We start from the raw sequence: 23,456 nt of genomic DNA on the forward strand, positions 1-23,456 counted from the left end.
CTTCTGGAGAGAATCTCTGGTTGAACACCCCTCTCGGGGCAGGTTGCAGAGACCTGAGCTGGGAACTCCCCAGTGTGGGTAGCCTCTCTCCATCCTGACGTTATGTCTATTTGTGCAGCCCTTTAGCTATTACCTCACTCTGTCAGGTCACATCAGACATAGAGTCCACTCAAACCCTTGGCTCTATTACACATTGCAAGATTTTACACTTATCCTTCCTGCATTTCATATTTTTATGATTAAAGGGAAGTTAGGGATGCTTCAAGCTCATCATGTCACTTACCTACAGAAAAGCCTTCTACTAGGGAATGTTAAGAGTTATGAGGTGCTAAGAATGGGGAAGGGGCACCCAATAGAGAAAAGGAAGGCTCCTGGCTGGTACGCAGACCTTTCATCATCTGGCCCTTGCTTATATCCCACCTCACCTCACCCAGTGTACACCCTACACTTGAGTCATACTGAACTTATCCGTACTTACTTTTTTTTTTTTTAAAGATTTTTTTTTTTTTCCTTTTTCTCCCCAAAGCCCCCCAGTACATAGTTGTATATTCTTCGTTGTGGGTCCTTCTAGTTGTGGCATGTGGGACGCTGCCTCAGCGTGGTTTGATGAGCAGTGCCATGTCCGCGCCCAGGATTCGAACCAACGAAACACTGGGCCGCCTGCAGCGGAGCGCGCGAACTTAACCACTCGGCCACGGGGCCAGCCCCATTATCCGTACTTACTTTTGCTCATGGTAATCTCTCAGCTTGGAATGCCCTTCCGGGTCTCTGCATCAGGTCCACTCTTACCCTGACCCACCCTTACTCTGCTCACCCCTTCCTCCAGGCTGGTTGTATTGGGCATCCTTCCTCTAAGCTCCCAAGGCCCCCCAGGCACATACCCATCCCATCAGCACAGTGTGGAGCATTGTGCACAACGTGAAGCAGCTCTCGGTTTGTAATTACCAACTCCCACTGGACTGTGTGCTCTGCAGGGGCAGGATCTGTGTCTTGTTTGCTGCTGTTTCTCTATCATGTAGCACCCGAGCCTCCGCCTAGTGACATCTGATAAGCATTTGCTGGATGAGCAGTGTTAGACTCCATCCCGAGCCTCTCAGGAGGATGCCGTGAAGGCGTCTCCATCAGGTCCTTTGTCCCCCTGCCAAAGGCAGAACACTGTGCTGCTGGGCCACAGGTTGTGTTTTCACTTGAGTTCACACATACAGTAGGTGGGGGACCTCTACGCCCTAGCAAATGAGAACCCAATCCCAGCCCAGCAAATGTTTTTGCAGCCCAGCAGCCTCCTGCCCCAGCCAGCCACAGATACCTAGGACATATCAAATGGAAGACTTCAATCTTTCGACCCCCTTGCCTGGCCTTAATATCACACATGCTGGGCAGAAAGAGGTGCGTAATGTCCAGACAGGCCAGGCTCAAGTCCCCACAGGGCCCCACCAGGAAGCCAGGAGGAATTTGCAGGGACTGTATTCCCTGGGGGGGCAGGGGCTTGATCTGCAAATTCCCTCTTTCCCCAGCAAGACGTAATCAGACAGACAGCTCATCCCTGTGGATGTTCCCATTTAGCCGGACTTTTCAAAGGATGGGAGATTTACTAGAGAAACTGAATGCAGCCATCAGAGAATGGGGTAATTGGATCCAGGTGGTATGTTTGGTTGGCCGTAAAGAGACTGTGGCATACGATGAATATTACTTGATAGGAAAAGTTTCTCCTTCTCTCCCTTTTTAAATGTTTTCTGTGCAGGCAGCCTGTCTCAGCCCAAGCCCAGCTGAAAGCTCTTCAGAGATGAGTCGGTGGCACTCCATAGCCTTTCAACGGTGTTAATGATTTTTCAGCCCTTGTCCTGAGCATGCCCAGCACTCGGGGACTTTGGTGCAGGCAGAGAGACTGGAGGATTTGCTTCCGCCTCTGCTGAAGGCAGGAAGCCTTGGGCCTGGCACCTCAGAAACACATTCTGCTTAGTTGTCCCTGCCATGTGCCAAGCAAACAGAGGAGAGTATTGAGGCCACCGCTTTACCCCCAGTGTCACCTCTTTAGGGGCAGTAACAGTGCAAGTGTAGGTGGATGTAGATGAGTCCAAAGACACATCTGCAAGGCACCCCTACCTGGTCTAACCTTGCTCTCTTTCTTCCCTCCACCAGATCACCAGGGTCCCCGTGGAATCGTGTGAACAGTATACGACTTGCGGGGAGTGCCTGAGCTCGGGGGACCCTCACTGTGGCTGGTGTGCCCTGCACAACATGTAAGTTTGGGACGTTCTGGAAAAGGGCCTGGACTGCAGAAGACAAGGTACTTTCCTGGCAGTGTTGATGAGGGACATGACATCGATTTGCAGGGAGAGAGGAATTTCCCTCTTCTGAGCGGTAATTCTAATCAAGGTGGGAGTGCTGAGGGCAGGAAGGGGAAGAGGCATGGCTGGGCCTGCTTTCCAAGTGCGGGGCCTTTGCTCCTGTCTCATTTCACTTCCAAATTCTGCCCTCCCAGCTGCTCTGAAGGCTGTACCTTGTCAGTCCTGGGAAGGGTAGCGGTGTTAGAAGAACTCACCAGAAAGCTGTAGTCTCTAGGTTCCCCGGGAACCTCCTCAGTGCACCCTGCCACGAGCATGCAGATGGCAGTGCACTAGAGTTGGGAGGATGGGGCTCCAGTTAGCTGCTGTGTGACCCTGGGTGGTCCACTAACGACTCTGGGCCTCCATTTCCCTATTGCCAAATAGAGATCATGCCTCCCTCGCAGGTGAACTGTGAAGATTAAATGAAATAATAAATGCTTTGGCAATAAGGAAGCCCAGAATAGGCTACACAAATCAAAATAATTATTATGGACTCTGAACCCTTGGGAGGACCCTTCTGGCCTCATTAATTCATGATTCCAAGAAGTCCGCATCTCACTCCAACTGGCCTCACATCCTTTTTCAGATACATCCCAGCCATTGAATACCAGCTCAATAGAAATGCAAAATTACACTTAAATTTCCTAATTCGAAGAGTCCCAGAGGGAGAGAAAAGGGTGAAAACTCGAAAGGCGGGTGCTGGCTAGGAGTTCTGTTCCCCAATGGAGTTGGAAACTCCATGGCTCCGTGCCAGCCAGCAAAGCATCTCCATGAAATGTGCCGGGTTTGGGGTGGAGGCGGAGGCGGAGGGCCAGAGTTCAGGGTCCCCGCACAATAGCTCTTGGCTTCCAGCCTCTGCAGCAGGTGTTGGGAGGGCGATGGAGGGAGGGAGGGAAGCAGGCCCCTCACAGATGCAAAATCCGGACTGGATTTGAGCCACAAATGCTGGGTTCTCTGCTTGGGTGTAGAGGTAAGAGACTCCTCAAAAAGTTTTGCAAAATAATGCTCTAACCGGAAACCCCGTCCATGAGTCACCATTCAGGTCTGACAAGTAGTAAAGATGCTGATGCCACCCCTGTGGTGCCCCAGGAATGGCAAAGGTGCCTAAAAATGGGTTCCCTTCAGTGAGGCTGACGTGCCAGCCAGCAGGCTCTCTCCTCAAGAGGATTTCTTCCTCCAAAGAACCTGACAGCCACCCCCAGCTCCGTGCACAGTGTCCTGGGCTACCTGCCTCTCACTGTGCAGAGGGCATGTCCACCCACCCCCTCCCCTGCGCCTTCCTACCCTGGCCTCCCAGCTTCTGTGCCAGGGGCACTTCTCACATGTAGAACACACCAAAATTATAGATGAGGATTATCATTTATTCAACAGCAAGGACATCGCATTCCCCAATTTGTACCAGTGAGTGCCTACAAATCTACCCACAATGCCCCGGGTCTCCTGGTGGCCCTAGACCACTCCTGTCGTCCTCCTGGTCTGGGTCAGCTGTGGCTCCTAGAATGACAGAGCCACACCAGGATAGTCTCAGATGTCCTGTGTCCTCTGAACTCCTCCCCTATCGTAAGAGAATCCCTCCTACCTACCAGGGCACACCTCTCCTTCTAGCTACTCTGCCTGCCAAGAATGCCTGAGGAACAAGCTTTCTCCTATCTCTACCCGGAGGTTTCTCCTCTTCTGGCCATTCTCTTCTTCACCAGCCCCTCCCACAATGCCTGCCCACCTGCCACCACCAGCTCCCCTTGGTAAGGGGACTGAATTGATGGGCTCACCTCCGGCTCCTGGGCCCACATGCTGGACTTTAATGGAAGCAGAGGGCTGAGGGAGATTGCTAAAGAGCCTGTGGGTCTGGGGGGATTTGAAACCTTCCTGTCTCTTCTGTATGCCTTGCTCTTGCAAGTGTGTTATTGTCTCCAAGGCTATTTATCTCTGTTAGGGCTGTTGCCATAAATAGTATGATAAAAAAGAGCCATTTCAGTGAGTCAATGAGATAAAGGCTCCAGTCAAGAGCTCACTTTAGAGCTATCTTAAGGATTCACTTAAACCTCAATAATTCTTTCCTTTGACAGCATTCATATTTAGATCCATTATGTGCCTGGAAAGGAAGAGGGGGCGGGGCCTGAGGGGAGTCCCGATGGGAATCACTGCCTGACTGTGCAATCTTGTTGTGTCGGGTGGCTATTTGGTTTGGAGAAGCACCGGCCCTGGAGCGTGTTCCTGTGTGACATAGGTGGCAACCAGACGCTCCCGCATGCAGGTGTCACCATGCCCAGCTGCCACCATGGGCAGAGGAGCCTAGAGCCAGAGATGAAGCTGTCAGGAGAAACGGCCACACAAGCTTTCTGACAGAGGCAACCCTGGCTGCGACTCCTTGTCTGTCTCTGTCTCCAGGCATTATTTCACACCACAAACATTTATTTAAAATATACCATGTGACAGGTAGAATATCTCAATGAATAAAACATGGTCCCTGCCTTCAAAGAGCCATTAATCCAGCCACAGAATCACAGGCACGCTGTTCCACCCAGCTAAGACGCTGTTCAGATTTTTGAATCTCTCTGGAGGAGAATAATAATGTTAATAATCGTCATCATTAATATTGTTATTTTAAAGGCTAACAGGCCATTTTCTAAGCACTAACTCATTTAATCCTTACACCAACCCTATGTGGTAGAGTATTATCATTATGCTCACCATTTTACAGTCGGGGAAACTGAGGCATGGCGAGATTAAGCAACTTGCGCAAGAGGCCACAGCTAGCAGGCAATAGATCTATGGTTAGAACCCCGGCAGCCTGGCCCCAAAGTTCATGTTCTTAGCCTCTTGTATGTTATTTTGGGTTCCCCAAACTTGCCTCCCTCCATCGTTGGGCATCCCATAAAGACTCTATCTATCAAGAGGTATTCTTTATGTCTAAACCACATCTCTCCCATCTCATATTGGGGGTTAATCCCACTTCCTCTTAGTCTGTCTTTAACTGCAGTAGAGACCATCTAAGAGTCACCCAGGCCCTCTGGGATAAGTGAAAGTCGTAATGAGAAAACAAGCCACAGGCCTCAAAGCAGCAAACCCCTCTTACTTACCCCAAGGGGACAATGGAGCCAAACAGATGGGTCTCAGAGGCCTGACCTCTTGCGAATCTGTGTTTATGGCAGGTGCTCCCGCAGGGACAAGTGCCAACGGGCCTGGGAACCTAATCGATTTGCTGCCAGCATCAGCCAGTGCATGAGCCTCGAGGTGCATCCCAGCAGCATCTCAGTGTCTGAGCACAGCCGGCTGGTAAGTAACTCCTCAGAGGCATGGTGGGGGGCTGGGGGTGGTACATGTGTGAGTGTGTTCCTTTAACACTTGCACAGGTTATCTGTAGATAGATCCTACTTTAAATGCTCCAAGGAAACTTTATATTTGTAGAAAACCTATGGTAACTCCTACTGTAAATGGCACAGTCATTCTCCATACTCCTTGCAAATTCATTCACTATTGACCTGTTTTGTAAATCTAGGTTTTGCATTTAGTCACAAACATCTGCAACATAATGCAATCCCATGCCAAATAACACGTCTTTTGGTATATGCTATATTTATAATCCTCCATTTGATACATGCTCTCACAGAAACCTGAGAGTTGCCTTTGTGTGTGTGTGTGAGAGAGGGAGGCAGACAGACGGAGAGACAGAGAGAAAGACAGAGAGACTGAGACAATTCACAGTTGATGTGTGCTTAAAGAGAATATTAAAGAGAATAAAATAGCCTTTAACCACCTGTCGAGGTGTAGCCCAAAATATTTCATGTCCTCAGGCCCTGCATGATTATTTTATTCTGAAGGTTTTATGAGCATTCACGAATGTTAATTAGTTAATGAACCTTCCAAGATTTCCATTCATTCATCCCCACCGGGAGGTTTTGGCTCCCACGGAGCTGAGGGAACAAACAGCGGAGTTTGTACCTAAGTCTCTCAGCCCCATGGAAACGAAACTGGGGCAGAGATTCAGCTGCAAACAAATGTATGGCGAGGCTAGGTGATGCCCATTGTGACTGAGAAAGCCAGTGCAATAAATACCACTGGGTGTTGGTAGGAAGACAAAGGGAGACCCACCTACAGCATGGCTCCCAATGTGGAGGCCACAGGGGTGTTGTCACCATCAACCTTTCTGGGCGCACCCTACTGCCAGAGGGAGCCAGTCACATCTCCTACCTCTAGTTTTTAATACCGCTTAGGTGCTGTATTGTAGTAATTGAGTACAAATTCATTTCCACTGAATTCAGAGCAGCATTTTGCCATTAAATAGTTTCTCAATCAACATATTCTTCTGACAATCTGTGATATTTTTCCCATTCAAAGGAGGGTGTTCAAACTTGAAAAGGCTGGAAACTACTGGCCTAGATTGCTGGGACTCATAGGTAACAGCAGACATCATCCAAGCCATGGGTGTCCACTTAGGCGCCCTGTGAAGCGAATGCCCTACTCCAGGGGAGCTGTCAAGGAGCAGAGGGCCAGGGAGGGACGGAGAGGCAGAAACTCTAGGAAACCCATCACCTTGATGAGCAGCCCCTAAACAACAGCCAGGGTGAAGAGCTAGCTGTATTCCACCAACCTGGCGAACTGGTAAACCTGCAGCCGTGATACTTGTTCTGCCATGGGCCAAGGCTAAGGCTTATTTGTGAAGGGCTCAGCTCACAACTTGCTTTCAAGTTTGCATGGTTTCATGTCAAAATGAGCAGGATCTGAGATGGATTTTGGTACATTTCCCCTAGCACCCCTCCTCTTTCCCCCAGAGCTTTCTGATGCTGAACAAGACTGAAAAATAAGTTCATAATAATATTAATAAAGACCATTGACCCTGCGCACCCCTGGCAACACTACTGTAATGGTTCAGTGTCAAAGCCAGAAGATCACCTACATCAACGTCCTTCCTTATAGATGAGGTCAGGGAAGATGTATGAGCAAGCAGGTAAGGGCAGGGCCAGGCTTGAGACACAGGTCTCCTGAGCCTCGAGGGCTCTTCCTTTAGCATCAAACCTTTGATCCTCCCACAGCTCAGCCTGCTTGTGAGTGATGCTCCCGATCTGTCTGCGGGCATCGCCTGTGCCTTTGGGAACCTGACAGAGGTGGAGGGCCAGGTGTCCGGGAGCCAGGTCATCTGCATATCACCTGGGCCCAAGGATGTCCCTATCATCCCTCTGGATCAAGGTAAGAAGTGTCTGCCATGAGAGGCAAATGCTAGGGGCTGCCCTACCAGGATGGCTAAGACTAGAGGACACAGGAGATGGGGGTGGCAAGTCCCAGCACAGAAGTTACCAGACCAAGTCACCTTATGCCAGACACTAATATGGGTTTATATAACTTAAAGCAAACCATCTCGCCCCAAAGCAAAATTCAGGAGGAAGGAAATCCCTTGCTACCATTTGGGTTAAGGCTGCAAAGAGTTTTTCCAGACTTCTCTTCCCTTCTAGGAATGGCAGTGGCTTCAGCCAATGGTTTTCAGTGGGGTCCTCTCCACAGAACTGGGGGCTTGAGGGGTCTGGCCTAGTATTTCTGAAAGTCTTTCAATCACTGAACATGCCTGACAAGGGGAAGGGGCTGTGTGGGATCTGATTCATTACTTCTTCCCTAGGGGCTATGGGGGTGTCTGGGTCTCGGTGCTGGGCTGGCAATCAGCAGAACAAAAGGGACTCTCTGGGGAGGAGAGGATTCAGGGTGTTTCCATCTGTCGTCTGTGCCCCAAGAGAGCACTGGAGTGGAGAACCGTCAGGCTTTCCCCTGGGTGTCCGGGTCGTCACACCCTCTCCTTTTTTTTCTTCTTGTTTCCAGACTGGTTTGGGCTAGAGCTGCAGCTGAGATCCAAGGAGACGGGGAAGATATTTGTCAGCACCGAGTTCAAGTTCTACAACTGTAGCGCCCACCAACTGTAAGCACTTATCCGCAAGTCCTGCCCTGGGTCTGGATGCGGGTGTGGGGTTTCTCTAAGCTCTTTTAGGACAGGAATCATGTTGTTTTCACTTTAGTCTCCCTGTGGGGCCTGGCACATGGTCTGGAACAGAGGAAGCTCTTCATGAATGTCACTTTTCGGTTCTGTTCCATATACTCAGTTTTATTAAACTGAATGGCATTCATTCTCCACAGCCTCAGATCCCATTCAGTCTGACTTGCTCACCCGTTCCCAACACACCTACCCTCAACTCTTAGGCTAAGACAGTAAAAAGAGGGTTTGAAGTAACGACAAAGGGCATGACCTAGGAACCATAAGCAAAGTGCTCCATTTTAGACTAGTTGGTGGTGGCTTTGAACATAGAGATTGACAGCGAGTGGAGTTTAGACACCTCATCCATGACCAAATGAGGAGGGACTCAGAGATGAGAGAGTCAGCTCTGGACACAGCTCCCCCACAGAGGAGGGCAGGGATGGGGGTAGGAGCGTCACCCAGCATGCAATGAAAGGACCAGGCTAGGATGGGACCATCAGGCCCTAACTCTGCCATGTTCCAAACCCAGCCTTCAACTTTTTGAGGAGGAAGGGGAAACCAGACCAAACCACCAGCCTCCAGAGGGGCTTAAGTCCAACCCAGCTGGCCTCACCAGCCATCTCCAGCAGCAGAATGTTTACCAATGGGTGCCCACAAGCTGTAAGATCCTACAGCTGTGCAGGAAGCTGGGAGCATTTCACAAGTAACAAGCAGAGCCAAGAGGAGGGGTGAGAGAGACTCATACTAAGTTTCTGCTGATCCTCTCTGGAAGAGAAACCTAGACTCCTTCCATCCCATCTGGAAACTCATGCACTGTTTGACTGGGAAAGAGGGAAGCGCAAGTCTCTATAATAGGGCCACATGAGGGCCACAGGACCTATGACCCCAGGCATTCACAAGGAGGGAGATCAAGCAATAGCTCCATCGCCGAGGGAGCAGTAACCAGGAATATTCTATGGACCCATCCTTCGCATTGTCCAGAATAGGAACAATCTAAGGTTTATGTAATAGGCAAAACTCCAACGGCATCAAGTCTGTAGGGTCCAGGCTTTGGGCACAATGGGCTCAGTAATCCATGTGGGGAGAGGGTCTGTTTGCAGCTGTAAAGGAATCTTTAGCCATTAAAATAGACAGATGAGTCAGTATTCCTTAGTCTCCCCGTCTCTGATCCTGATTTTCATGATTAGCATCATCTGCTGGAGTTCTGGGTCTCCACCGTAGTTAAGGAAGGAGACAAAGCTGAGCCCCACTGGGACAAATCATTAGATGTGCTGAGAAATACAGAACGAATGGTGAAAATGGCCTGAGGGAGCTAGGACATAGCAATATGTGGCTGAAGCTGAAATGGAGAAAACTGCCCACTAATCGCTGCATTCTAATCTCAGCGAACCCTGTTTTGGGAAATGCAAGCATCTTGGAGAGAGAACCTCCCAACCTCCTTCTCAAACTCCAACAGTAGTGATGGGATCCATTGTTGTAATGTCACCACTTTCAACCATGGATTGTTATGGCAACAGAGATGCTGTCATAGGCAGCAGATTTTAGCAGAAAAAAATTCCGTTTTATTGCCAAACACTATCTATCTTACCCTCTGTACTTCTGGCATTCATAGTTAAAAGTCACAGAATCGAGTTGAATCCGCTCTTTTTAATATGGTAAACTGAGGCCCACAGAGGATAAGTGCTACAACAGTCACAAAGTTAACCAGTGGAAGAGCCAGTTCTCGAACCCCATCTTATCATCCTCAATCTATTTTTATTACTTACTTGCTGAATCATAAGTTAGCAAGAACCAATCAATTTGGCCAAAGCTCAGAAATGAAATAACTTTGGAGATACCCAGAAGGGAACAAAAATGATCAGCGTGGGAAAGATGAAGTGTCAATGGGCTGATGCACCCAATACACTGTGGCATAATTAGCCGGTGATCCTTGGATCCAGCCCCATCCGCCCAAAGGTAATCAGAGTCTCCACTAGGTGGCGCCAAATTGCAGACCTGGCCCTGACCCTTTCAGGTCGATCTAGTTGTGAGAGGCTAAACCAGGGGAGCTGGCAAGCAGCAAGAAGACCAACCCCACCTACAAAACCCATTTCCATTATAATGATCTGATCACACACAGAGAGCCGAAATAATACACACCTGGTTTTCCAGGTGAAACCAGAGGGAAAGAAACGCTCGTCCTGGCAAGAAAAGCATGAGCCACACACATAGCCTATTGCTACATATGCCTGGCTACTTGGATGGTGAGACAAAGTTGCCATTTAATGCTGTTTCCTCCCCCAAAGCCCAGTAAGACAGGTGATATGAACCAATTATTAACACTCAAGTATAATTTAAGAGCTTGAAATAACAGGTAATTGAAGCACTTGAAAATAATACTCACATTTAGCATTGTGCTTTTCAAAACCATTTCCTATACATTATCTCGTTTGATGCTAAAGTGGAGTAGAGAGGAAAGTTTTATTTCAGACAGATGAAGACATTCTGGTTTAGAAGGTAAAATGACGTACTCAGGGTGATCCCTGTAGCAGTGGCAGAGGCAAGACTGGAATGAGATCTGTCCAATTTGTATCCCTGTGCTCTCTTGGCTATTTTGTCATTTAAATGGTGGTATGTTGATTTAACTACAAGCAATTGGAAAATACCTAGTATGTAGCATTTGCCAGTTTCGATGGTGTAAATTTTCCCTCCATGGCCAATTTCAAGCTACCAACATGATGTCAACCCACTTGCAAAATTCCTGAAAATATGATCAGCTCTCCCAAGTTGGCATAGGCCAGCTCTAGCATACCACTGCTGTATAAGTTACATCATTCCCACTCTGGACTCTGTTGTTTTTTCAATTTTTTGGTCCCATGGACGTCTTGGATGGAGAATCTACAATTCTCAGTGCTGTGGGATGCCCCACCAATCTGCCCTCGAGGGAGTGAGACTAGGATAACAGACTTCCATCATGACGCCTGGGTGGTTACCTGGCACCCTGACCTTCCTTCTCTGCTCCCTCTTCTTTGTCTCTTACTGTCTCTGTCCTTGCAGGTGCCTGTCTTGTGTCAACAGCGCCTTCCGCTGCCATTGGTGCAAGTACCGCAACCTCTGCACTCACGACCCCACCACCTGCTCCTTCCAGGAAGGCCGGATCAATATCTCAGAGGTAAGCAGGGCTCACCTTGGCATGGCAATGTTCCCGGTAAATCTGAGTGGCCCTCCCCTTTCAGATGGTCAGCTTGGCCATCTCCCTGCCCTGTGCTGTCTAGATCCTCTTCCCAAAGGTTCTACATGTTGTAAACCCTGTTATTATAAAGCTGTAAATAGTGGCAGCAAATACGCCAGAGGCAGAGAATTGTTCTCTATCTACTAGACTCCTAAGATGCTATGTATTCAAAAGCTTGAGGGGAACTGGGAATTGAAACTGAAAGCTTAAAGGAAACATATCCAACCAAACAGACTCCATGGTCTAGAGGAGGGTAGTGAATGGCATTTATTCTTTGAGTCTAAGCCCTTTGCTTGGCTGCAGACATAGTCTAGTTCAATAGAACATTCACTCTCAACCACTTTTTCATGCCAACCTCTCTTCCAAGTATAAAATTCAATGATTCTTTGACTCTGGTGTTTGGCTGGGTGGGTGGCCTTATAGAAAGAGAGAGAAATTCAGCTGGTGGAAAGAACCAGGCCTTGCTAAAAGTCTCATTTTATTGTATAGTCAATGCTCCGTCCCTAAGGCCTGACTCTCCTTTGTTATCAACACAGTAGAATATCAAACTGCTTATCTTTCTGTTGAATATTCCACCCAATGATCTTTCATAGAGGTTGCCTTTCTTACATATTCAGAGCATGCCTTAAGACAATGAAGCCTGCTTGTCACTTTCTCTTTCTTGTGTCTAATGTTTTTTACGCCCAGGGTAGCCAATTGGTTGGGTTTCAATGACTGTAGAGACCTTGTGTATGCATACAAATGCACATATGCATATACACACATTCCCCTATTGTTCAATCTTCTAGAAAATCCACAAATGTAAATAAGCAACAGTGTAATATTTGCATATACTACTATAGCCTTTCTTTGCACTTCTCCCTCTTGCAGTAGACTACAATCTCCTTCAAGACAAGTGCTACATCTTATCTTTAAATCCTCTGTGCCTTATTCAGTGAATGTTTGTTGAATGCGTGCATGAAAGAATGGGTGAACCAATGACCACTTTACCCAAAGGCCCATTAATAGGAGGGGTTCCTTAAATCTTGTTACTTGTCTAAGATTTCAAGAAATAGAGTCTCTTGTGTCTTCTAATCTTGATACAAGTGCTGATTGCTTCCATGGATAACACAAGAAAGTAGGCCTTGATGTACATATATCAAATCATCACAACGTGCGCTTTGAATATCTTACTATTTTGTCAATTATACCTAAATAAAGCTAAAGATAAAAAACATTAAAAATTTAAATAAAATAAGAAAGTAGGCTTTGAAAGGCTTCCCAAACACATACCCATGGCCTTGAACTCTTCTTAGTTTCTGAAACAATATGTATTATATTCAGCCAGAAAAATGGAATGTACCTGTCTTACAAAAGAAACATAGATGGTGCCCACAGGTAGCGTTTAAGACAGACCATCCACAGGTGCCTCAGCATGGTGGAACCAGTTATCTAGTGCCCTGAAAACCTTTCAGAAAAGGATTTTCCTTGAGCCAGTGGGTATGCTTTGATGTAGCTGACCTGGAAGCACTGGTCCTAGCGGATACTGGAAATTAATCCCAGCCCTGGGATTCTGGAAGAGGATGAAACTGTTTTCAAGCCAACCTTCTCACTCAGAGAAGAGGGCCAAAGAGCTGAGGATCTGGAACAGGGGATGGTTAGCCCAGCTCAGGAGTCAACAGAAGGATGGTGAAGGGCGGCGAGGTGGGCCAGGAAGAGCAGAAGCCACGGGCAGGGCTGCTCAGAGTGAAAGGCTGGGCAGCAGTGAAAGATCACGATTAACAGTCTCAGAAGCTGACCTTCATGTTGGTCACTTCTAAACTTCTAAGTTCCTTACTAAAATAAATCGAGGCGGGCGACAGAACACAGAGAGAGCGGGTGACATGCAGATCTAGACAAGAAAGAGCAGCTGCTTCATTTTCTCTTAGGGGCTCCCCCTCGCGCAAAGAGAAACCCGAAGCCAAGCCTGGAGGCCACCCAATCCGCAGCTGGAGTGAGGGCAGGAGGAGTGTGTACAGAGCAAGACAAATAAACTCAGCCCGGTGTTGAGGCCGGCAGGGCTGAGCCCCAGAAGGCTAATTGGAAACATGCCCACCTCCCTCACCCCCTTGAGAAGTCTCTGGAACACAGTTCCCTCTCGGCCTCGGGTGAGAGATTCAAGCGTTCCAGAGAGCTGGGCCTGAGAGGAGCTGTTGCCGCCCCACAACTCAGGATTAAATTAACACTGAAAGAGCCCCGGGGTTGACCCAGAGGCTTCCCATCTCCTTTAAGTTTCATTTCCGCTCCTTCAGGTCTGTTCCTTGGGGTGAGAGAGGTGCCTTTGTCTCCCTGACCTCCCGATCTCCCCTGAGTAGGAATGGGCCCACTGCTGCTCTCCTGCTAGTATGCACTGGCCCCTGGCACAGCTCCAGGGATGGGCTCTTCCTCCTGAGGGCAGTGAGGGAAGCCCAGACTCCATCGCCTCCTGACTTTGCTCAGGAAAGGAAATAGGATGCCGGTTCCCAGCGAGGCTGCTAGGGCCACTTCCCCAGCTTCCGGGAATGTTACTTTAGCTCTCAGCCATGGCCACTCACACATCCCTTCTCAGCAAACAGCTCCCAGGCCCTGCTCTCTTCTGTGTAAAGCTCTGCTTTCGGGGAGCCCCATTCCTGCAAATTTGGGGAATAGCAAATGGGCTTGTGTCCACCTTGAGTGAGGGTCCCCTTAGTCTCTTAGGAGTCCTACCTGATGCCATCTGGTTCTTCTGGGGACTGGAAATCCCTTAGGGGCCTCTTTGGGGTTCCTAGAATATCTCTCTTACACTTCCAGTTAAGAGCCCCCTAACTTTGAATCAAAATTTTATGTCTATCTACTTTCTAGAAACAACATATAGCTGATTAGCTCCATTGATATATATAGCAACATTAATGCATCATCCATTTGCAATTCTCTCACATGTGACAGGAGTTCTCTAAGTGTAGGGGGCAGGGGGGACCAGCAGTATCTGCATCACCTGGGAACTTGTTAGAAATGCAAATTCTTGGGCCCCAGCCCAGATTAGGCTAAAGATTGAGAACCACTGACATATGGCATCTCAATTGATTCTCACAACAGACCTGCAGTTTCACATAATTCATATTTGACATATGTAGTAACCAGGATGCTGGAAATTTAGGTTTTTTGCCCAAGGCTACGGAGAACTCAGGCATCCAAAAAAGCTGAGTGCAGGATGTTTTCTACAGAAAATCAGGGCCGGGTAGCTTTTGTGTCTCATGGCCAGAGTCACACATGCTGGCCTGACCTCAGTCGGGCCCTGTGCTGTTGGTCCTGAGGGTTCAGGGTGTGGAAGGACCAGCACAAATCCATCTCTACAGATGGAGAAACTGCCCATGGAAGATGAGTCAGTGGTGCTACTTCCAGATACAAAGATTGCCGGCACATGAGGTAAACCTGCCTACTTCTTTCCAGAAGGCTGATGGACCAATTCCATGTTTAGGCCCGACAACAAAGAACCACTGTGCTTGAGTGAATGCAATTCCAAAATAAAAATATTAGTAGTGAGCATTATTGAATACTTATATATGTAACATTTTATAGATATATTATCTCATTTAATCTTAACTACTCTACAAAGTGGATTCTATTACAGATGAATAAACTGCGGTTTAGTAAGTTAAACAATTTTCCTGTAATCATCAAATAAATACAGAAGTCATGATTTAATGTTCCCAAGCTGGCTCTGAATAAGTTGAACTCCTCCAATCCTGGGTTCACATACACATGCACACATGACAAATATGCAGTAATAATATTAACGTTGTTAATCCAGTTTATTACCACGTACAACATACTTTCATATCCCTCTTTCATGCAATCTAAGGTCGTGTCAGGTATTATTGGTCCCATTTTATAGATGAGGAAACTGAATTTCAATTGAATCATCTCTTGAGCTCTTGTAAGATAATGAGCCAGACCTTTCCCCTACTCAGAGCACAGCAGACTTCTAATAGGGCCCCACAATCTCTGCCTCCCTGGGCCGGATCAAGCTGTGACATGGTGTTAGCAAGCGGGTGTGCGCGGGAATATGTATGGCTTTCAGCTTTAAAAGCTCATCTCCCTCCATGGCTAAACCAGGCCTAGTGAGATGTAGATACATAAATATCTTCTTTACGCCCTGTCCCAAGGGTAAGATAGAACCAAATAAATCCGATTAGCTTCCCAGGATGCTGGCTGCTCCCTCTCTTTGAAGTCCAGTGGGTGAAGATAATGCCATTTCCACAAGGGAGAAGTCATTTCAGAGGGCGGAAGGGTCCCCAGCGCTGAAAGCTGGCGAAGCAGAGCCAAACAGAGTGGGCGATGTGGCTGAAAACTAACAGGGCTCCTGTGCCAGGGTCCTACCCTCTCTGCAGCCACATCCCCTCCTCCCCAGCCTCCGCTTTCCCCTGGGAGAGTCCCAAATAGGACATCTGTTCATCTTGATTGAATCTCACATTGCTGCTGAGGAGGGGATCTTGCTGCCAGTTGGCCTGGAGACAGAGGGAGGAGTAAGATGACCTGATCAGAAGAGCTGATCAGAAGACAGGAGGGTCAGCAGGAGCAATGGGTATTTTAACAACGTTCACAACAGTCTTCATATTCTGCAGAAGCAGCATGGCATGATTCTTTGCTCTCTTATTCTCAGGACAGGAACTGTATGTGTGTGTACGCACGTGTGTATGCCTCTGTGTGTGTGTGTGTGTGTGTGTGTACTCACAGAAGCAAACACGTTGGAAGTGGCCTTATAGTATCTGATGAAACCCATCACCTTCCTCAAGCCCCAGAGGTATTGAAGTTCCAACAACTTGGCAATTTTCTGGGCTGCCAGCTCTCCTGCACCTGCCCTCAGCCCTCACCACTGCCATTTCCACTCAAGACTCGCTGCTCCCTCGTTAACATATTCATCAGAACCATCTCTCAACTCAAAGGGTCTGTATCTTCCCTTATTTCCCAAGAAGGAAAGAGAGTGTACTTGGGCACTGACCACTTCTTTCCTTTGCCCTACAGAATAGAAAGAAAAGAGTTCTGCCCTGTCTGGTCTGAGAGAAAGAGCCAGAAAAACATCAACCCTCAGACATCCTTTTCTACTGAGTCCATCTTGGAGCCTATTTAGGCATTTGGGAAGCCCAAAATCATGTCTTTAAATTTAGTCCCAAACAGCAGATCATGGGAAATTTTTCTAAAATTTTAGAATCCTTTCAAAAAAAAAAAAAAAAAAAACTCAGGGCTGGCCCCGTGGCTGAGTGGTTAAGTTCACGCGCTCTGCTGCAGGCGGCCCAGTGTTTCGTTGGTTCAAATCCTTGGGGCAGACATGGCACCCCTCATCAAACCACACTGAGGCAGCATCCCACATGCCACAACTAGAAGGACCCACAACGAAGAATATACAACTATGTCCAGGGGGTCTTTGGGGAGAAAAAGGGAAAAAATAAGATCTTTAAAAAAAAAAAACTCGTAAGAGTGTTTATAAAGTCTACTTATTATTCTCCAACCTCCAGGCTGACCAGACTTAGCCCAGCCAAAAAGATATGAGTGTGATGTTCATGTGTGTTTGTGTGTATACACACACATACATGTATTTTTTTTTGCCAAAGTTACAGAGATTCTATACTCTTGTTTACTAACCTAAAACATCATACTTCCAAAAGCACATCTTTAGACTCTGCTACTGAAATCTGAATTTGTTCTCTGAGCTCATTAGAGATGTAAAGCCACTGGTCGTCATTTATAATATATCAACCATTTCTGAGTCTGAAAATCTGTTCTCTCTCTTACAGGTACACATGCACACACACGCACACCCCTCATTATACCTCAGCCTTGTTTCTATTCTAAATTAAGATTCCAATTTATTAGACTCAATGGGGATTTTTTAGCCACTAACAGAAAGTAGCATCTCTTTTTCCATGACATGCCTGGGTTTCCCTAAAGTGGTGTTCATTTTTTTCTTGGCTATAAATATATGAAAGACTCTGTCAAGAGTACCCGCAGGGAATGAAAGTGAAAGTGCAGTAAAGAGCAAGTTATGAGTTGGCAGCTTGAGTGACTGGCTTCTAAACAGGGACCCATCTGTTTGGGGGTTGCCTCTTGATCCTGTCTCTTGTGGAAACCTTGCCTGCTTGGTGCCCTCATATGCGGTCGGCCTACAGGCCAGGGACGGCACCAGTTACCCAGGAGGTTCATCCAGGCCCTCCTAGATACTGGTTTCTGTGGGAAATTTCCCCTGGACCCACCTCTTCCTAAATCCTCAGGATTCCTTGATAGATACGGACATACCAATTTAGTTATCCTGTGACTCCAGAAACAATGACCATTTCCAAAGTCAGCTTTGGGAATCAAACTCCTTCTCAAGTCTCTTGATGCCCAAAAGGCAGAACTTTACCCTCATCTCTAAAGAATTTAGAAAGTTGGAGCTAGAGGGAAAATTTGAGATCTTTTCATCTGTTGCTTTGTTTTCTTACTTTCCATTTCCACTCCCACAAGCAATGACCAAGTGTCCACTACATGTCGGGAACTGGGATAAAGACTGGGGATACAGAGGTGAACGGGATGAAGCCTAGTCCTCAAAGCTCACAGACCAATGAAGAAGGCAGGTCAACAAGAAATCGCAATTCTGAGGGCCAAATGTCATCATGGGAGGATACCCATCACCCCTTGTGAAGGCCAGTGTGGGGAAAGGCTCAGGGACAGCTTTCCAAAGAAGGAGATGCTGAGCTGAGTTCGAAGGCTGATTTAGAGGCAATCAGCCAAAGAAGCACTGAGACAGGGCCAGGGAAGAAGATGGAGTGGGAGGGAAGGGAGTATCAGTGAGTGTTTCTGGCTGGACAATGATGCACAAGAACCACAGGGCAAGAGGTAGGTGGGGCCAGATCCTGAAGGACTTGCACAAGGCCCAGAGAAAAGAAGCAACTGCCTAGGAGCACACTGTAAGAGGCCAAGCGCACTCCCACTTCCCCATCTAAGGCTGCCCATTGCTCGACAAGGCTTCTTACCAGGGACCACCTCCGGCTTTAGGAGAGGGACAATTTATTATTGGTGACTGTCCCACACCTTGCAGGAAGCTCAGCAATCCTGGCCCCCTGCACTAAATGCCAGCAGCACCCTCTGCAGGGTAGCAACGTCAACCCCCACACATTCCCAGATGCTCCCTCAGAACCAACGCGGAGGGGTAGTGGATGGGGAGAGAGGCGCCTCCTTTAAGAATTTCCCTACTTGATCCCTGGAGACAGGAAATGACTGCATGCGGAGGTGACTGCCCCGTCCTCACTGCCAAAGGCTCCTGGGCTCTGTCTTCCCTGGAGAGGGAGAAAGTGGACAGGGGATTGGAGCTGTGGGCAGGTGGTAATTTGACCTCCTGGGGAGAAGCAGCATCTAGGAATAGAACTGAGGAAAATCAGTCTCGTTCTCTGGCTTCGTCTCTCTCTCTGACAGCCCTTCCCACAGCCGCTCCCCACCAAGACTTTCTTTTTTCGGTTTTGTTTTCCAAAGCAACATGGCATTCACGCAGGGCCTGGTAATGAAATGAGATAAAAAGCCAGAGCAAGTGTTTAGAGCATTGCTGGGAGGGCTTGATCCACCTCCTGGAAAGGCGTGCTCAGTCGGAGCTGGGAAGCTGAGGCCTCCGATAACAGAACGCCTCGGGTGGGAACAATGCCAGGGAAGATGAGCTGGAGCTGGGGGACAGATGAAACCGACAGGTGGGGGTTCCAGGTTGGGGACAGGGATGTGTGGAGCCTCTTTTATCCTGTGTCTCAGGAGATAAATCCACTGCTTGCCACACCAGTGCTTGAAAATTAATTCCTAAATTGTAACATGCACGCCAGATATAGGACAACTTGTGGGATGGGGATGACAATATCAAAGCCCAGGGAGCTAAGAGATAGATTTCGTTTCCCCTGCTGACTCCACGTGCCCCTTAAATGAGGTACGTCCTTGCGTGGGTACAAAATGCCTGGATACAAGAGGGTGGCCCAGCATCGGGACCCTGTCCTCTGCCCTGGCTCTGCTGAGTAGGACAGTGTGAGCCAAGGACAGATGGAGCCTCTCTGCTTGCTCCCTCAGGACTGTCCCCAGCTGGTGCCCACTGAGGAGATCCTGATACCAGTTGGGGAAGTAAAGCCAATCACCCTTAAGGCTCGAAACCTGCCACAGCCTCAGTCCGGCCAGCGAGGCTATGAGTGCGTCCTCAACATCCAGGGGGCCATCCACCGGGTCCCTGCCCTGCGCTTCAACAGCTCCAGCGTCCAGTGCCAGAACAGCTCGGTAAGAGGACTTGGGCTCGGGCCCTGCCTGGAGCAGGGCGTTCTCTCACACCCATGCCAAGGCCTTCACCTAGCCTGCCCACACTTCCGGAACCTTCCAAGTCCGTGAGCTGACCTCACATCCCCCAAGGAACATGCAAGCACCCGGGGCCCTTCAGCCAGAGCAGAGCAGGTTAATGGTATCTGAGGAAGTGGAATGCTGTGAGGACCCTAATGGCATAAGTTGAGAGCTTTGCGCCCTGTCTGAGTTTAAGAGCAGCTCTTGGCCTTCGGTGGAACTTCAGCCAAATTGAATCAACTCCACTGCAAACCCTGCCCCATTCAGGGAGTAGATAAACTGGAGGGCGCTGCACAGGAGGAAAGCTGCACGAGAGACCAGCAGGAAGTGGAATGGGATGAAGGGAGGTGGAAAGGGAGGAGGGGGAAGCAGGGCTTTTCAAGAGCAGCAAGGGTTAAACCAATCCGGAATGCTAGACACAACGCACGCACGAGGTGTTTAATTATAATACTAGCCCAGAGAAGATCTTTTCATCTGCCGACTCCCTGTCTCTGACTGCGGGGGGTCAGCTGGAGATGGGGGCTGGGGGTGACGTGACAAAGGTGTTGAGGGAAGCTAATTCGCCTGGGAGAGATAAAGAGAATCTGGGCCTCTTATCAGGGAGCTGTCAGATTCCCGGGTCACAGGCGCTTGATAGAATTTGTAATCGGTGGAAGGCCGCCAAGTGCCAGGGGAAGGTGGGATGAGAAAGAAATGGAACACAACAAAGAGAGGAAGGCAGCAGGAAGGGCTGGGGGCAAGAGGGCTGACAGTGACATGCCCTGAGAGCTAAGTGGGCAGGGCTGGGGCAGTCCCCATGGAGGGGATTCCCAGAGATCTCCTTCACAGAGGCACAGGGGCTGGGCCACCGAGAGGGGCTGCTTCCGAAGTGTGTGAAGGGCTTAAAAGTCCTCATGGGATCCGCATGGGAGAGGGAGTCGACTCCTGGCCACAGCTTGAGGCCTTTTATGATAGCACTGATCAGATCTGTATCCAGAAAGCTGTGGGCACTTTATTTTCCCTGGTGGACTGTTGACCAAAGTAAAGCTCATGTTCGGAAAGAAAGGACCACCCCAGGGCCGGGCCAACCAACAGCTCCACCACTGTTTGTTATGCACATGCTCTGCTCAAGGCTCTGTGGGGTTTACAGAGCAGTGTATGGACTTTCTAGAGAGACTAGACTTGCACATGGGAAGATGCAGAGCAGCTCCCAGGAAGTGCAGGGCTCAAGACAGAAATTGGCAACACCAGGGGACAGAGAGGCTGAGGGAGGGCTGGCCCCAATGTCGGAGAAGACAACTGGGGAAGGTGAGTCTGAGCTGGACTGAAAGAATACAGATGCGTTGAAGGATGGGGGCTGTAGGGAAAGGAAGGCATCCCTTATGAAATGTGAACCGAGCAGAGGCACAGAGTGGGGCTCGGGCGGGTGTGTTTGGAGACAGGTGGATTCAAAGATTTGTGTAGCAGAGCAGTAGAAGAGAAGGTTGGAGATGTAAGTTTGGATTTGATTATGGAAGGCATTGAATGCCAAGCTAAGGGGTTTGGTCTGTGTCCTGTTGGCATTAGTGACTGGACGTTGCGGGGAGGGCACCAAAGGGATAATTTGAACAGCACATGGGATTCCTCTGATTCTCCCTCTACTCCGTTCTCAGTCCAGGGGGAACCAGGATCCCTGGTTTCTTTACTTTGTAGTCCTGGTCCTGACTACTTTGTAGTCCTGTCGTCCTGAGATGCCAGCAGCATCCCTGACCCCTGTGATATAGAACTTCATGGGCCATGTGCCTCTGCCCCTCTCCCCGCAGTACCAGTACGACGGGATGGACATCAGCAACCTGGCCGTGGACTTCGCTGTGGTGTGGAATGGCAATTTCATCATCGACAACCCTCAGGACCTGAAAGGTAAGTGGCTACATCTGGGTAGAGTTTTGATCTTTTTGTGACCCCAGGAAGGACTGGGCCTGGAGGGATCAGAGCCGGCCAGCCAGCCGCGATGCCATGAATAGTACACTGCTTCTATCAGTGGAGCTCTTCAGAGGATCCTAAAGCAACGTTTGGAGCCATCAAAGGAGTCCTGTTGGGAACCCTGTTTTATTACAACCAGAGCATCCGCCAGGCAGCTGCCGGCTCATCGCGGTTTTTCTTTGGCTCCCAGAGACTTTGAAGTGTCTGTGGAACCTGACCTAGGAGAGCAGCAGGCAGGAATGTCCTGCCAGTTTCCCTGGAAATGGAGATATTGTTTCTAATCAGGTTCTGGTTCCCTTGTCCTTGGCCCTGGTGACTGCACAAAGAAGGTTTTCAAAGCTGCTCCCCTGGTCCTAAGGTGGGTGGGAGGGACCAGCGTGTTGCAAGCACACAACCATTGCAAGAAAGTTCAGGAAGGAGCTGGGCTGATGTGGGAGGGGCGCTCCTGAGGGCCACCTTTATTCATCATTCTACAAACTCATGTGGAGCTCCCCCTATGGGCCAGGTAGGCACTTCCCTCAATAGAGCAAATACCAACATTCTATCCTGCTCTCAAGGATGACAAAAGTTACTCCCGTTAGCTGAGCACTCACTGTGGCTAGCACTCACTGAGTGATTTATTGGAGATTATTTTCCTTAGTCTTCACAACAATCCTTAGAGGTATGTACTAGTATTCTCATTTTATAGATGAGGAAACCAAGGCCCAAAGAGGTTAAGAAATGGACCAAGAATGCTTGCCTTGGCAGCATGTACTAAAATTGGAACAATGCAGAGGTTAGCATGGGCCCTGTGCAAGGATGACACGCACATTCACAAAGCATTACATGTTTATAAGACAAATACTGCATGGTATCGCTAAAAGGTGAAATCTAAAAAGAAAAAGAGCCAGCCCTATGGCCTAGTGGTTAAAGTTTGGCGTGCTCCACTTCAGTGGCCCAGGTTCAGTTCTTAGGCGCAGAGCCATACCACTCATTGGTCAGTAGCCATGCTGTGGTGGCAGCTCACATAAAAGAACTAGAAGGACCTACAACTAGAATATACAACTTTGTAGTGGGGCTTTGGGGAAGAAAAAAAAAGAAGAGGAAGATTGGCAAGAGATGTTAGCTCAGGGTGAATCTTTCCAAGCAAAAAAAAAAAGTCAAACTCATAGAAACAGAGAATAGAAAAGTGATTGCCAGGGGGTAGGGCAAATAGAGGTTGGTAAAAGCATACAAACTTTCAGCTGTAAGATGAAAAAGGTCTGAGGACGTAAAACGTGGTGACTAGAGTTGGCAACATTGAATTGTATAACTGAAATTTGCTGAGCGAGTAGAACTTAAATGTTCTCACCAAATGTATGTATATAGAGAGACGGATGTGTTAACTAACTAGATGGAAGGAATTCTCTCATTATTATACATATATCAAATCATCATGATGTGCACTTTAAATATCTTACAATTTTATGTGTCAATTATACCTCAATAAAGCTAAAAAAGAAAGAAAGAAATAGATCAAGAGTCAGATAGTAAGAGCCAGGATTTGAACCAACATGCTCTAATTTCAGAGCTTATGTGCTTAACCACATCACTGTCCTCCCATTGGCTCAGACCACCATGGGATGTGAAGCCTCCTCCCCCTAGAACCCTATCCCCCCACCAGAAGCCACATATCTCATCTCATTTCAAGTAGCTCGGGTGGCTACCAGCCTCTCCCTCAGCCTGG

General features: G+C 48.4%; 1 protein-coding gene and 1 pseudogene across 2 annotated transcripts in view; both read left to right on the forward strand.

Annotated features, from left to right (window-relative positions):
• Nucleotides 1-23,456, forward strand: part of PLXNA2 (plexin A2) — a 213,034-nt gene that overhangs the window by 132,098 nt on the left and 57,480 nt on the right. For both annotated transcript variants that reach the window (XM_070591167.1, XM_070591168.1), the window contains 7 exons: nt 2,140-2,240; nt 5,480-5,603; nt 7,361-7,514; nt 8,136-8,232; nt 11,323-11,437; nt 19,553-19,753; nt 21,592-21,688. In XM_070591167.1, the coding sequence (XP_070447268.1) occupies nt 2,140-2,240; nt 5,480-5,603; nt 7,361-7,514; nt 8,136-8,232; nt 11,323-11,437; nt 19,553-19,753; nt 21,592-21,688 (889 nt within the window). The remainder of the gene's footprint in view (nt 1-2,139; nt 2,241-5,479; nt 5,604-7,360; nt 7,515-8,135; nt 8,233-11,322; nt 11,438-19,552; nt 19,754-21,591; nt 21,689-23,456) is intronic.
• On the forward strand, nt 22,485-22,584 carry LOC139079016 (U6 spliceosomal RNA; annotated as a pseudogene).

This window comes from Equus przewalskii, chromosome 23, assembly GCF_037783145.1.
Source record: "Equus przewalskii isolate Varuska chromosome 23, EquPr2, whole genome shotgun sequence".
NCBI lineage: Eukaryota > Metazoa > Chordata > Mammalia > Perissodactyla > Equidae > Equus > Equus przewalskii.